The 16908-nt window shown below is 46.0% G+C and overlaps 1 protein-coding gene across 1 annotated transcript in view; it reads right to left on the reverse strand.

The window, feature by feature from the left end:
* The window catches only part of LOC144107780 (uncharacterized), an 85642-nt gene that overhangs the window by 55088 nt on the left and 13646 nt on the right, over positions 1–16908 (reverse strand). Inside the window, exon 4 of the mRNA XM_077640962.1 lies at positions 460–546. Coding sequence (XP_077497088.1) covers positions 460–546 — 87 coding nt within the window. The remainder of the gene's footprint in view (positions 1–459; positions 547–16908) is intronic.

A 16908-nucleotide genomic window follows, 5' to 3' on the forward strand; every position in this document is an offset into this window, starting at 1 on the left:
GTGAGGCTCTGCGTATGTAGCACCAGGTCGGCAGTTTTATTTCAACGCACCGAAAAAAGAACACCTACATTTTCGTATTGTTTTTAAATGGTGAAGAGATGGGAAAAGCTCAGCACTTGACTAAGAATACATACTATAAGCCAAGCTCATAAGACGCCGTAAATGACGAGTAGCTCACACCTACACCCGCCTTTCAAACCTGTTATTCCCTGAGCGCGCCCGAAACACCGAGTGCCTGTGGAAGCAGTGAGTGTCCCTTAAGGCTCAAGTGATTATACAGCACTGCTTCTCTAGTGAAAAGCGGCAAAATAAGTAGTGATGTAGTCCACACTACGCGTATAGAATCCCACTGGAGGAGCACAGGCATGCTCATCCGTTTTCCTAGGTCATAGCGCTACGAATTTATATTGCTCCGCCAGGCAGTGGCCACATCGCCATCAATCGAAGAAATGTACGTACCGCTGTCCCAGTTCTCTGTGATCTCCGTGCACTTGCTGCCGTCAAGCGCCAAGATACGCTTCATCACTGGCACATCTTTATCGGAGGCTGCGCAGTGTAGAAACCCAATGTTTGAGGCGGATTCACCACATCAACGGCAGAGCGTGCACTTTTTCGAGCAATAGTAACAACCCTGCATTTCAACACCATTATGTTCAACGGTTGCCAAAAGTCCCCAAGAAAAGTGCGTTGTTGCTGACACATGTACTGGAGCACTAATGACACCCCTTAAGCTATAAATCTGTGTGAGATAAAGAGAACCCTCGTCCTTACTGTTCGAGAGATTTTGGTTTCAGGAGTGATCTATAGGAGACCTAGTACAGGGCACAGGAGCAAACTCGCTTTCCTGGTTATTTTTGGAAAAGAGGATAGCTGTTTGTAATTCTAGTGACCGCTTGTGCATATATATATTGTTCCAAAGAGCATTCCATGTCTTCTCACTGAGCTCACAATAGAGCTATAAGAAACGCGGACCACATCTGAATCCATGCGGGTCTTGCTCTTTAAAACAGAGCTACTGAAGTCTTGATTTTCGGAACGACACATCAAAAAGCATTAGTATACACAGCTGGAGGGATAATTTTGTTCACAATAAATATATAGACTAGTTCGAATGAATTCTTTGAAACAGTAAATTGGGCACATATGTCCCTCCTAACATTTTTTGAGACACAGCTCTGTTCATGTCTCATCATCATCACATCAGACTGACTACGCCCACTGCAGGAGAAAGGTCTCCCCATATCTCTAGAATTTACGTTGTCCTATGCCAGCTGTGGTCATCATATCTACGCCGACTTCTTAATCTCATGCGCCCACCTAACTTCCTGCCGCCCCTGCTACGCTGCCTTCTCTTGCTAGCCAGTCCGTCACCCTTAATGAACATTGGTTCTCTTACCTTCGCATTAAAAACCCTGCTTAAACCTGTTTATTCTTAATATCACTTACGATATAAATCACCGGCGTTTGTTCGCTGACCCAGCCTACCCTCTCTTCATGTCGCTTATGGTTACAGAAGATTAATCCAGCGCGACAGAACACGGACACGAGAAAACGCTTTGCAAAGGATGGCTGGTGTTTTGGTCTGGACTAGGAGGTTCATTGGAAAACAAGATTATTCTAACATGACAGCACATGTAAACGGTAAATACTCAATACAGGACGGCGCGCTGTGTTGAGTGGAATAATCTGGATTCATTTGCTGTTCCAAAGCACCAACTAGCTCCTTCCAAAATACTTGACCTTTCACCTATTCCTTTCGACAGTTCGCTGCGTTGTCCTTAATTTAGGTCAACCACTTTCGATAGCTTCCACATTTTGCACTACAGGGCATTACCAGTATGATGCAGCTGTCATCTACTTTTATCTTGAGGGATATTGGTAAACTTGCATTCATGATCTGAGATAACATGCCAAACTCGTTGGCGCCTCATTCTTATTATTGTAGCTTTTCACTGTGGTGATCCGGACCTGCAGTCACTATCTGGCCTAAGTAAACATACTCTCTTCTCACTTCCAGCGCCACGGGTACCAATCGTAAACAGCTGTTCTTTTTTTTTACCTTTTCTACCGCTTGAATATGTGGCGCCTAATTACGTGCCCGCTTACACTCTCGGCCATCCAGAAGTTTTGCCGCAGAAAAAAAGACCGCTTGCGCTACACGCCACACACATGAACTAATTACAGGCGTCCTAAATTTGTCCCTGAATGACACGTCGACAGCCATGCGGTTTGTGCGGTACTCCACTGGAGTGCAGACTAGTTGCCGTTCTTGTGATTTTGGCGCGCACCGAGGAACAGCATTTTCCTCATTGTGTCAAGATCTTACGCACCAGGACAGCAAAGAGATGAGATCAGCATGGCTCAGTCCTGGGCGGGATACATGAAATAAGTATCTCCGACACAGATGCCCTCAAAAACTATAGATCCGCATTAGGCGCTGGGTCCACATGTGTGGACGCGACTAAGCCTCCTCATATTTTCGTACGCAAGGCGAATTTCCACCTTTGAATTGCGCGCTCTTACAATTTTGATCTTTCCTGTCATGTCTCTGGCGCCATCTCTTGCAGGTAAAACGAAATTGTTTTGCAAAAAAAAAAATTGCGCATCACGCTGTTTTTTTTTTGCGGTATGACAAAATATCTTGTTTTTTTGCATTCCATCTTTACAAATGATCGTCAATGATGCAATTTAGGGCTTGGAATGTGTCAATACGTTGATGTAGAAATGGCACAACATTTTTCTCGTCATAGACGAAGAAAAAGTGCGGCGGTGGACGTTCAAAGGGGCGCAATCAAAAATGTGGACCCGGCGCCTTAATGCCGAACTTATAAATGAGGCGTTCTCTCCCTACAACGCACTGTTTTTTTGTGTGCACGTCCGTGGAAATGGGCTCATTGCTTACGGGCGTTGAAAACTATGTGCAAAAAGAACCTTGGACGGCTCCAGCGCTGAAGCCTTTTTCATGAAAATGGCCGATGGCGAAGCACCTCCAAAGAAGTGCGGTCGACCGACCAATGAGGACCCGCAAATGGTCGCAAAGAACGGCCACTTAGGTGAGTCGCTGCCGACAAAAACAGCGCGCTATGACCAGTTCTTAAAGTCAGGGAGGTCTAGGAGAGTCTTAGGCCTCCTGCTAATATTCAAAAAGGGATCAGTGACCCCTTGCGCTAGATTGCAGAACGCATGAATCTGAATGAAGCAACCTTTTTCAGTGCCAGTGAGAACATTTTTTCTCTATCGTTTTGGAAATTTCGCTGCGGATATTAGCAAAATACATTGCATTTTGTATGAAACCCGAGACGGAGAAAAATACAAATTGACAACACTACATAAACGAGGATGAAAAAGGGGAACCCGTGCCTTCGCACCATGGCCATTTCAGAGCTGGCCGCTCAGCTGCAATGTTACAAAACAACAATCAGAACATTGGTAGAGCGAGGGGGCAGTTTGTTTCAGGACTCTCACATATATTGAGCAAACAGCGACCTTGAAAATGATTCCTCATTTTTGCAGAAACCATGTGTAAAACAGGCCGCAAAATGCTATCTCTTTCTCAATTTCCACCTGTGTTCATATCACTCGAGACCCCGTCAATGCAGCCGAACTTCAAGCATAATGATGGAAGCAACTTCTGGCCTCAACTTGTTAACACGCTAATTACACAACGGTTTTGACGCGAAAGCTCCACATCCAAAAACCACTTTCGGTGGTCGAAGCAGTGTACATTCTCAGAGCAAGCGTGCATTCTCACTGTAAATAATTTATTCATGTCAACGATCAGTTATAAAAAGGCGAGCAAATGTAGGATTGTTTACGTTCATGTATCAGGTTTAAGGCGCTATGTCCACAAATGTGAACACGAATAAAATATGCTTAAATATGAATATTTTTGCGTAATTATTGCACATCACTTGTAGTTAGTCTACTGATCGTCATTTATTCAAAATAATATTTTTCCTTTCATCAGATTTAATTGACACCTGAAGGGGATATCAGATACTGATATAAGATAGCCAACCAAAATTTATCACCCATACAGATACACGATTCTGCGCCGTCGATACTTCGATATGCAACTGAAATCGCCAATATTAATACAACTGGTAACATTATTTGCTAACTTAAGAATTTTTTTCGCTGTTTCTTGACATTGTAATGAATTTGATATAGAGCATTGTATTCGAAAGCAACGTCACAACCACATGACCTTGCGCTTGTAATTAAACCACCCTACTACGATCACACCGCCGAACAGGGATGATGTCACTAAAGAATTTCTCACTGGTTTACTGGGTCGTGACGTCATTCGCCCCATTACGTATTGCCTGTCAAAAGAGAAAGGCAAATGCACTGAAAAGTAAAATGGTGGAGGCGGGACTCGAAACGCTGCCCCTTGAGTCGTGAGCAGGGCGTGCTAGCCCTGGCCCAAAAAAGAAAATTCTTTTTCCTGACTGCCTACCAATGAATGGGAATAAAAAACAGTACATGTCAGGCGATTCTTTATAAAACTTGTGAATCCTTCGATAGCAGTGAACGTTCAAAGTTTTTCAGTTCTAGATATCGAAGCAACACAAGCTCATTTAAGGCGGAGCTTAAACGTCCCCCAACTTTTTATCAGCGAACAAAAATGTAGAAAAAAGATGTCAACTCGAGGGTCCTCGAGGCATAATTAAGAAACTCAAGTTTCACTTGAGTATCTTAAGAATTACAGCATGCTATAGTGTTGTAGTCCTCTAAATGAAAGGAATGCGACCGCTGAAACTTTTTACCCCGCCATCAATGATGACCCCAAATACCCGCTTGTGGAAGAGTACGTGATCCTTGTCGAGCCCTACGAAGTAATCAACAAATGTTCTGTAAGCTCCTGAACACAAAAGCAAAAACTTTCATTTATGTTAGCAACTACTGCAACTTGAAATAATCCGTGAAAGGGTGCCGTTTTAAGATAACGGTTAGCCTGTCTCTCGGTCCTTTCTGTCACAGAGTGTGCACAAGCCAAACATATAGTCATCAGTCGGCACCCAAGACACTGTCGGTGCTAGTGAAGACGACGAAGCTTTCGAGAGGGTGTGTCGGCGTTTCCGAGTCTCAGGTCGCACGGAATATTTCTGCGCTGCACATCTGTTTCGCACCCGCAAGCAGGATCTACGCATTGGCGGTCACATTGGTACAGTCGCGATGACTGCCGAAGCGGCCCCATCGATTCCAGCAGCATCGACTGCAGTCGTGACCTATTCCTGCGATCCGGGCATCTCCTGCGGCACTGACGACGTGCTTATGCTTGTGGGCATGATAATTCTCCTCGCTGAAACCACTCTCGTATGGTTCGTACAGTATGGGATGTATGCAAACAAGCTCTGAGACTTGTCTGGGAAGCGTTTTTGACGGTACCTAGCCGCTAAGAAGGAACTTCCTGCTTATGCTCAGACGTCTACGGAATCATACATTTTCTATATTCAGGGCGCCCTGTCCCTGTGCACAAAAGTTAAGCAAATGTCCGAGGCAGATAAGGTGAGGCACATAGTGCTGGCGACTCCTTCAACCTTCTTCCTGTGGAAAGACTGCCACACAATTTATTCCGTTCTACAGGTGTGCCGACGCTTCAAACAGACCAAACACCCTAGAACTGAGCAGAGTTTTGAACGTCTAATAAACACAGCTGCCAGCTGTGCGATTATCTACCGAACCTGCGGCAGCCTTCCAATCCGGACAACTTGACTAGGATTGTGCGCCGTGAAATAGAGGCCCCGACTCACATTGCCTCCACACCGCCTGTGCGAAACAAAATGCTGGCCACTGTATCTCTCATTCAGACGGTTGTTCGCCAGCAGGTTGCAAAGATGAGCGTGTCCTCTAGCCGCGCACAGGAAGACCTGAGTTCATGCTCCCCGTCCCTCCTGTGGCCACTACCGCTACGCCTGCAAATGCCTTCACGACGCGGTCCTGCTATCGCAATCCTGCTAAGTTCCGTATCCCTGACAATCGGACCATCTGTTCCGCATGGTCAGTGGTTGGTCACACCTCTCGCCCAGCCGTTGGGACTCTCGTCCCCGCCACTTCTCCTATCTTTACCGTCGTGCCGAGTACGCGTCACGCCATTTCTCGTCTGGCTATGAGCCACCCCGCTCCGAGACCGCTCCACCTTCTCATTTGTACAGAGGCTCAACTTCCGCGCAAACCGCCGTTCTCGTTCCCCTCTCCATCACTGCTCCTCCTCCCTATTTTCCGCCGGCCGCTGCTCGCGAAACCAGGCGATGCACCTCCCGGAGGTGACGCTGCATCGATGCCACAGACAGAAAATATTCTGCTGGCCACTGTTTTTTCCTGCCATCTCCTAGACATCCTTGTGGATGATACTCTTGTCCCTGCCCTCATTGACATTGATGCCCAAGTATCCGCCCTCAGCTAATCTTTTCACCACCGCCTCATGAAAGTGATGACACCTGCAGCTTTGTCGACAGTTCGCGTCGCCGATCGCAGTACTGCTGCAGTTACTGGTGTGCGCACTGCCGGTGTAACTGTTGCTGGTTGCTGCATCCCGGATCTGGTCACCGTCCTAACCAGTGCCTTCACCGCGTGATCTTTGGTCTGGACTTATTAACAGCCCACTGTGTGGGCCCTTATCGACCAAACAAGCGGCCTTCATCGACTGGACGTCCCCCTACACTCTAACGCACCCTACAGGCCTACCCGCCTTTTCTCCACGGAGTTCGCTCGCCTGCCCCCTGGCTCTTCTGTCTACCTCCCTATGCATACCTTTCCGCCAGCTCCCAACGGAGAATACGTGGCCTGCCCCTTACCGATGTTCTTCTACAACATAGCGTCGTTCTCCCGCACCTTGTCATGCGCATCAGCTAGAACAGCGCTTCGCTTCCCATCCTTACGTTTAGCCTGTCCTCCCAAGATCTTCTCGAAGGCATTTCGCTCGCTGCTTTGTCGCCTCTGATCGCCTGAAGCGTTTAAGCCCAAACACCTGTTCTGCCTTCTCACACACCTCCGTCATCCACCTCCGGTCGCCCACCTCTTTCCAGGATGAGTGCACAAGAGCTCAGATCAGAGTATGCTGAAAATCTCCACAATTCTTTTGATATTCTATAGTCACATTTATGACTTTTTAGCCCGGCCTCTAGGTTAAATGTAATAATAATAATAATAATAACTTTATTTGCATCACACGTACATGATGCCAGAGGCCAGCAGAAAAAGCTGTCATTAAGGCAGCTTGACAAGGCCGCAGGCCCCCACATTGGCAACTACAGGTAGCGGTCAGCAACCACAAAACAAATGCATGAAAGTGTGAAACCGCAAACAAAAGCTGTACATTGAAAAAAAGGAAGTTTCCACGAAAACCTGACTGCAACAAGAGGGCACACACTTTCAACAAATCTCATCGCCGGAGATATATAGACAGCATAGCAAAATGAAAGTGACGCTTTGAGATAGAATATTGTGAGACTATTTTGTTGTTCTTATTTTTAGTTCGTAAAGTAGTGGCGAAGTTTCTTGAAAGTAATATTTTCGGGTTGTATGTTTTTCTTATGCAACGTATTTAAAAGCCTTGGTAACCGGTTTTTTAACATTTGTAATCCATATGTTGTCCTACATGTTTCAACTTTCCACCTCTCAAAATTTCGCGTGTTGTATGCTTTAGGATGACTACTTATGTTGGCTATCTGACGCAAGAAACAAGTACCATTTTTTATCTCTTGTTTGTATTGTTTGCACAGACGATAACCATAAATCTTCGTAACAGGCATCACGTTATACATGTGAAATAATGGTTCCGAGGGATAGCACATGGGGACACTTGCAACGGCACGTAGAAACTTTTTTTGCAGAATATGAATTTTGTGTATATTGTTTTGCGTCGTAGAGGCCCAAACTAAATGGCAATAATTAAGTCTTGAACAAAACAAGGTATTATACAGCATTATCATTACATTACGCGGTAGTACACTTGCATTTCGATATATGAGGCCGACTACTTGAGAAAGTTTTTTGGTTAAGCAGTTAATATGTGCATTCCAAGATAAGTTCTCATGAAACGTAACACCTAATGTTTTAATCCAAGGCACTATTTCAACTGGGGTTGATTTGAGCAAAACACTGTGGCTAGTTGTTATAGTTTTATTTCTGGCGTGAAATAGAACTGCCTTTGTTTTTTGTATGTTTATTTTTAAAAGGTTTTCTTCAGTCCATTTCTCTAGCTTGGCTAGGCTTTCATTCGCATGGCGAATTAATTGATCAGGATCATTTGCTGAAAAGAATAGACTCGTATCATCTGCGTAAATGACAAATTTTGTGGATGGGGTTACGCTTACTATGTCATTCACGTAGAGATTAAAAAGAAATGGCCCCAAAATACTGCCTTGCGGCACGCCACAGTTAACTGCTAGTGAATCCGAACAAAATCCCTCTATATCTACAATTTGCTTCCTATTGGTTAAATATGATCGGATTAACGCCGCAGCCACACCCCGAAAGCCATATCTTTCTAGCTTCGTGATCAGTATCTGATGATTTATGAGGTCAAAGGCTCTTGAAAAATCTATAAATATGCCTAATATTACGTTTTCTTGTTCAATGTGGTCTAAAATATACTCTTTTTGGGCAAGAAGTGCCGACTCGGTGCTAACTCCCTTTCGGAATCCATACTGGCAATCAACTATGAGGTTATGTTTCTCTTCAAATTTCGAAAATCGCTTGAGAATGATTTTTTCGAATGCCTTTGATAGGACAGGTAGTATGGAAACAGGCCTGTAATTCCCCATATCATTCTTATCACCTTTCTTGTACAATACCTTCACACGTGCAACTTGCATTTGGTGTGGAAATACCGCTTGTTCAAGGCATAAATTGAAAACGTAATTTATGCAGGGAGCAAGGACACAGATGACGTGTTTCAAAGGTTTCACTTGCATGCCATCAACATCAATAGCGCTGCTGTTATTAAGACTTTTTATTACTTCCGTCACTTCGGCTTCGCTGACAGGATCAAGAAAAACTGAGCCATTATTGTAGTGAACATTGTCTAGATTAATATTCACTGTTATTTGAGCGGCAGTATTTACAATGTGGCTATTGAAGGCATTGGCTAAGGCTTTGCCTGACAGCACGGTACCATTGTATTTTATTTCACGAACTGAGTCATTCTTAACATTATAGTTTAATACTGAGCGCAGGTTTTTCCACAGAGCATGTGTGCGTCCAGAAAGAGAGGTGAATAAGTTGTTAAAATGCTGTTTTCGTGCCCTTTTCAGCTCTTTATCTAAACGATTACGGCAAGTTCTAAACTGCTTCAACGCGTCTGGATCCTTGCTCTTGATAAACCTGCTGAACATTTTATTTTTCTCACGTATTTTCGCTGCCAGGTCGGGTGTTATCCACGGTTTGCGGATTTTTGTGTTTACTTTCAATCGCACAAAAGGGAAACAATCTGCGTATATAGGTTTAAGAATATTAAGCAGTTCTTCGTAAGCTGCGCTAGCATCAGTTTTTTTGTACACACTATCCCATGATGCCAGTGAAACTTTTTCCAGAAATGTGGAAAGATTTTTTTGTGACACACGTTGTATTAAGCTTGCAGGCACGTTTTTCTTTATGTTGACCTTTTTGGTACAGCACAAAAAAATAGGCAAATGATCACTCAGCTCAGCCACAATAACGCCTGCTCTGATTCTCTCCGGAGTTATATTTGTAACAAAAATATCTATTAATGTTGATGTATTTAGTGTCACTCTTGTTGGGAGATTTATGACATTTGTGAGACCATTCGCCCTCATTAGAACATCCAGTTTCAGTTTGGAGGAATCATTGCCTAACATGTTTATATTCACGTCGCCACCAAAAATAATGTGAAAGTGAGAATTGTTTACAAATTCAAAAACATTTTCTAAGTAATCTAAGAACGATGCCACCACCCCATTCGGAGGTCGATAACCAACGGCAAGTACAGTGTTTTGCAATTTCAGTGCCATAAATTCACAGTCACCTGTACTTGTACAGAAAGTTTCGAGTAGTTCACATTGGAGATCATTTTTTACCAAGAGGCACACTCCACCACCGCGACCAGTTGCCCTATTTAAGTAAAACGTCTGGTAGGAAGGTAAACGAAAAACATTCGTATCATCTGTGCTCCATGTTTCTGTGAGCATTATCACATTAAACATGTTATCGTGTTGTTGAAAAAAGAGGCCAAGTTCAGATTCTTTATGCTTTACTGATCGTATGTTAAGGTGAAAGCACTTCAAAGACTTCATATATGCTTGACCTAGGTGACTTTCAAGTTCGTGTGGCAGTACGTAACGTTCACCATCGGTTTCCGCCATAACTATAAGGTTAGTCACCCGTTGAAAATGCTGTGGTTCTTATCTTAGCTTATCCAAGTCGCAAAGACTTGAAATAGCCACCGCCGACCCTCCCTCAGCTTTGCGCACGAGGACCCGCCCATTGTGGTGCCACACGAATTTGAATTCATTGACCTTATTCATTGACCTTGAATTCATTGACTCACCGGAGTCACTCCAGCGATGCAAGTCCTATACCCGGAGGCGGAACCGTGTGTCTTTTTCTGAGCCCTATGTCACACAGCGTGAGCTGGAAAAGATGCTGGCCAACGTAAATACCGAGCCTTCGACAGCCCCTCTGCAACCTTTGTCGTGCCTTGAAGACAGAGCAGAGATGGCGCTTTTGTGTAAACATTCGCCATCTGAACAAGATCATGAAGAAAGATGTCTCTCTTCAGCGAATAATGATACCCTAGATTGTTTACGTGAAGTCCGCTACTTTTCATCCATCGGCTTTCATAGCCGCTACTGCCGGATCTCTGTCAACGAAAGGGATCGTTAGAAGACTGGTATTGTCACCCCAAACGGTTTACATCAATGTAAAGTATCGCCTTTTCGTCCTTGTAATTCTCTTGCCAGATTTGAACGCATGGTGGAATCGTTAATCCGCGGTTTTAGTGAAAAACTTGCCTATTTTACTTAGACAATGTTTTTGTTTTTTTTTTGCTCAGAGCTTAAATTTACTTTACTCGACTTTCTTCCATCCTTGCGCTCTTCAGCCTCGTTCGACTTCAGCTTAACTCAAGGAAATGCCGTTTTGATCACCGGGAACCTGAAGTCCAACGCCACATGGTTGAAGCTGTTGGTGTTGAGCCCGATCCCTACAATGTTGGCGCTTTAAGTTGTTTTCTCACTACCCGTTCGCCCAGCGACGTAAGCGGTTTCTGGGACCGTTCCCCAATACTCGCTGCTGCCCTCTCCAACTCACCTATTTTGGTCCACTTCAACGCCTCCACCCGTACGAAACTTCGCACAGACGCCAATGGCCACAGGATTGGCGCCATTGTTGCTCAGCGGCAATGTGGCCACCATCGCGCGATTGCCGACGAATAGCTGCCTCCTTTCCTCGCCGAAAAATTATTCAATCACAGAGCAGGAGTGCATGGTTCTCATTTGGGTCATTGCGAAATAGCACTCTTACTTGTTCGGCGGACTGTTTCCGGTTGTTACAGACCGCAACGCTTTTTGCTAGCTCCCTTTCCTTAAGAACCTTAGTGGCCGCTTGAGCCCTGAGCGTTGCGCTTGCAAGAGTATACATTTACCGTTGTGCATAAGTGCGGCCTAAGCCGCAACGTACTCCAGTACTATTGGTTTCTTTTTACGGCCGACCCCAATCCTCTACACTGAACCTTGGATGGCTTACACATCTGCGCACCTCTTACCCAGGTGTACCCATACTAGTTGAATGAGATTTTAATGGGCCACATACAGCCTTGGGTTACATGCATAACTATAAACGTGGAGATCAGATTTACGACACGTTTTTTGACCAGTCGTTTACACTTCTGAACAACGCCTCTAATTAGACCCGCCCGCGTACTCCTCCATCAACTCCCTACCTTACATGGTGGCTGGGTCCGGGCAATCCTCACAGGTCTTGTGACGCAGACACCTAGGGCAGTGATCACTCCCCCATCCTAATTGACTTTGCTTCAAGTACATTGTGTAAAATTCGCCGGAAGGTCCATGTAACTTTTTGGGACAGTCTTCGCACGGATAGTCGCCTCGCCTCAATAGCTCCTGCCTCAGCACTTTCTACATTTACGCTTGTCTTACCTCAGAACACAGTTTCTTCCACTGTCAAAGAAAACCAACCATACCGTGGCTTTCACCTCCTTAATCTCTGGGTAAGGCGCAAACAGCTGGGCGTGGACATCACTCAGCATCCTTAAGACCAGAATGCACGAACGGAACTTCATAGAGTCACCGCTAAAGCCCGTCGATATTCTAAACGCCTTCTGCATAAGCGCTGGACAAAGTGGTGTTCTCAACTCAGTACTCCTGTTGGAAATCGTCACTTGTGGCGTGTATTTCATTCCATGGAACGCAAGCCATCCGTCAAAGACTATGCCGAGAGTATTCGTCTTGCCGTTCGTCTTTCTCCAGATGAATTTGCTTCGCAAGCCGCCCTTCAGTTCTTTCCGAATTATGGCTGTTCACCTGTACCTGTTCTGGTAGTTACAAACATGAGCCAGAGGATAAGATAACCTGCCCGTTCACCATGGCTGAGCTTATAGCTGCAATTGAAGACATGCGCCCTAACACTGCACCTGATCATGACGGTGTACTTTATACCCTATTTCGGAATCTGTACGGTGAAGCATTGACTTCACTTATCAGAATTTTTAACGAAATCTGGACATCCAGTGAGATGCCATCTGATTGGAAACATTCAGTGGTAGTTATAATACCAAAGCCTGGAAATTCACCCAATACTCTTGGAGCCCAACGACCGATTTCTCTTACCCCAACTATATTTGTATGAAAGACTGCTTGCCACTCGACTCTCCTGGAGGCTCGACCATCATCAGAAATATTTGTCTTCCCAAATTGGTTCTCGACCTGGTACTCGACCAGGATACGCAGCTGAAGATGGTCTTGACCACTTTGCCAACGACGTGATACGTCGTTCTCCTTACAGCCGTCTCGTTCGAACAGTCCTGGCAACAGATATCACGAAGGCCTACGACAACATTCCTCACGAAGCCATTCTCAACACTATGTCATCACTTGGCATGCTCTTGCAGATACGTCGAGCAATTCTTGCCTTACTCTCACAAAGGACATTTGCTATCCGTGTTAATGGTAAATCTACAGGCTGCTTTATTTCTAATCGCGGAGTACCGCAGGGTTCAGTTTTAGCCCCAGCTCTATTTAACATCGCATTCATTCCTCTGATACACAGTCTTTCCACCTTTCCTAATGTTCAAGTTCTGGCATATGCAGACGATATCACAAATGGTTCACAAATCGCTCAGCTCAGGTGCAGCAAGACTCTCTGCAAAATTCCCTCAATCTTCTACACAACTTTCTTGCCAACACTGGCCTCTCCCTCAACCTCTCCAAATCCTATTACGTTCATGTGGGCAATGAAGCTGGCCGCCGTATTTTCAAAGCCACTCCGTTCGTGCTCACTACTGACAACGCAACTCTTCCTGAAGTGGAACATACAAATGTATTGGGCCTGCATGTTCATTCTTCAGCAAAGGCACGGCTTGGTTATCAGCTATGCGCAAGCGTGCTATAAGCACACGGCCTCATCCGCCGAATAGCCAATCGCTCTGGAGGTGCCCGCTCCGATACAGCTCGTCGACTTGTTCGTGCCGTCTTTCAACCTTGGCTTCCATACCAGGCTCAGTTTCAACAACTTACGAAACGACAGTGGTCTGTACTCGAAGCACTCAACCACGAAGCCATGCGAGTCATTACTGACCTACCCCGAGCAACTCCTATTTGTCTGGTGCAGGAGTATGCGCAGCTCAACACACTGGAAGATTTAATTACCCAGCGACAAACCAACAGAGCACGGAAATTTTCTCTTCGTCCAATGTTCGAGCCTCAACCACCTCCATGGGACTACTGCCACATTACATCAAACAAGCCAGCTTGTCATAAGAAGTCAGATTTCTCCTCTCCGCCATTACCATCAACTTTTTCTACCCAACATGATGACTGCATCCTTTACACATATGCCGCCATAACCTCAATGGGGGGATCAACTGCTTTTATAAGCCCGACACACCCTCCACTCTACAGCCGCCAGACCTACTGTACTGAAAATTCATCTCCTCTTCCCTTGGAGCTCCAAGCGATTTTAAATGTCATAGCAGTTTTACCTGGCGACCCTCCTTATAACCAGGTACACCTATTCACTCATTCCCAAGAAGCTCTCAAGCACCGAAAGAAAGTGCGTGGTACCCTTCGGGTTTCCCAGGACATACATGCTGCTTGCAAATCTTACCCGGTCCCTATACTCATACACTGGCTTCAAGCATGCACAGATGTTGATAGCATCGCATCTGACATGTCATCTCGTTTAGCGGACGTACCGCAAACACCTCTTGCCTCTTTGCCACTAGATCCACTTCTGACCCATTTAACATCTTCATCCTCCCTCAGGCGGCGTACACGTGCTCTTATTCCCCGTGTACTTACCCCCTTCCTCCCAACCTATATCACTGCGACACACCCGCTTCTGACACCACTGTTCACCACCTCTTGTGGACTCGCCCAGGAACTTCGCTGGTGCGCGCTCGCGTTCTGCAAGAGGCAGGCCTGTCCTCAAACAATGACTCCGATTTCAACTTGTGGATAACGAAAAACATTTATATCCGAAGATTATGTGACTTTTTACACCTTACTGGACTCTATGCCTTTTTGTAACATATTAATGTAATAACGTTCATTAATGGCATCATGTTTTATGCCATGCGGCACATTTAGCGTCCTAAATATTCAATAAATGCGGCCGGATACATCACTATGCAGACTGGTTGCCCCTTCCTCCCTTCTACCCTCCTTCCACTAGAGACTGTCACTTCTCCCTCACTACCGACCAACAGTGCCTGGATTGCACTTTTCGCTCCATCATCGGCAGCCTCAACACCGACAGTCCTGACCTTTCCATTGCCGTGCACTTATCAACGGGTGTATACTATGCCGTCGCAGTATGCGACCCCATGGCGCACAGATCTTGCTTGTCATCCGCCAACACCTGCATTCTGCCATCCTTTAAGAATTTTATAATGTTCTGACGGTTAGCCATCTCAGTCTCGCTCGGACGTTTGCCGCGTTCGCCGGCGTTTCTTCCCGCCTGGCCTCTCACGCTCCGCTGTCTATGGGTCGCTTCCGAGCGCTGTCAACGCCGGAAGAAGCTCTCGGTTGTTTCCTGGACACTTGCAGCCGACTGCTATCTCGGCCGAGCCGTTCTCTCGCATTGGCCTTGATATGATTGGGCTTATTATGGTGTCCACCTCACACAACTATTCTGTCAACGTCGCCGCCGATTATACTACGCAGTGCGCGATAAAGCGCGCCATCCCGACCAGCTGCGCTTGTGACGTGGCTGACTTCTTCTGCACGACGTATTCCTCCAACATTCCCCCGCCCCCACCTGCTCAGCGACTGTGGCTGCTGCTCCAGAGTATTCGATGAAATTCTTCGTCCGTGCTCTCTTCGGCACAAATTCACCACAGCTTATCGCCTTCAGACGAACGGCCTCACAGAACATGTGAAGCGCACGCTCACTGACAGGCTATGTGCGTTTCTGATTGAAACCAGAATCTGGGTGTTAGCCTATCATCTCAGACATTCGCTTATACTCTTCTCGCCGAGATACTTCTGGGTACTCGCCTGTCTATGTTATTTTGGACGTGGCCAATTACTGCATTTCGTTACCGTAGTGCGAACAGCCGGGTCCATCACTACTTGTGCTCGTAATGTCATCGCCCGAGGCGACGCCGCCCGCCAGGATGCTCGGCGCCGACTCTCTACCTCAACAAAAACGCAGCTGCGACAGTCACCACCGTGATGTGCACTGTCCGCCTGGCCCCGCCGTCCTACTATGGCTTCCTACCCGTCGTGTGCGCTTGCGGGAAAAACGTCTGCCTCGTTAAAAATTCCCATAACGTGCTTTACGCCAAGTGACTGACGTGACCGACGAGATCACACCGCTCCCTTTCAAGACCCCATTTGCTACATCTCCTTCCGAAATACTCCACGGTGGCGGCCTTAAGCCCTATCATTCCCACTCCAGCTCGCCCGTCTCGCACTCACGGGGACAGTGACTTTGCCGGTGGTGCGATGTTACTGTCGGTGCTCTTGAAGACGACGACTCTCAATGGGCGTGTGTGTGTGAGCGCTTCCGAGCATCAGGTCGTACAGTACCTCTCAGCATTGGAATTTGTGGAGACCTCCCCGTAGCAATACACCTGATCTGTCTTCCAACAACCAATGGAGGAGAAAACAGAACGGACCCGGCCAAAGGGATTCACATCGTTTCTTCCTAATTCTTCTCTTGGACGTATATGGCAACTTGGAGTAGGATTGAAAATTACCTAATGAAGTGTTATGAGGCAGTTGACTGAAGGAAAAGGACACAAACTAAACAATTTTTGAAAATGCAATTTCGTCACCAAGATAGGTCCTATCTAACTCTACACTCGCACTAATAAAATCATCCAAAACACCCAGGAGACCTATGAGCGGAAAGCAAATATCACTGACAGTTTTTTTGACAATCGATTTGTACCGCAGTTAGGTAATTCGACGGTTAAAAAAAACATGACGCCAAACCTCGCAGAACTCGCCGATAAACAACTAAAATAGATTCCAAACTCAAGGCAGCCCCTTGCAGATTCATATTGCGGCAGACAGCCACAGTGAATCCCACGTCTTTGGTACCTCAATTTTCATATTTCAAGCATCAGAAGGTAAACGTAGGAATTCGTGAGAAAAAGTTCACTCGCAGCCGCATCCCACGAACATGAAGAAATGCTTTTCCCCATTAGTTGTTGAGGTTCTCAGGATAACAGGTGCAGGGGGAAGCAATTCTGTGCAGTCT

This window comes from Amblyomma americanum, chromosome 1 (assembly GCF_052857255.1).
Source record: "Amblyomma americanum isolate KBUSLIRL-KWMA chromosome 1, ASM5285725v1, whole genome shotgun sequence".
Classification (NCBI taxonomy): Eukaryota; Metazoa; Arthropoda; class Arachnida; order Ixodida; family Ixodidae; genus Amblyomma; species Amblyomma americanum.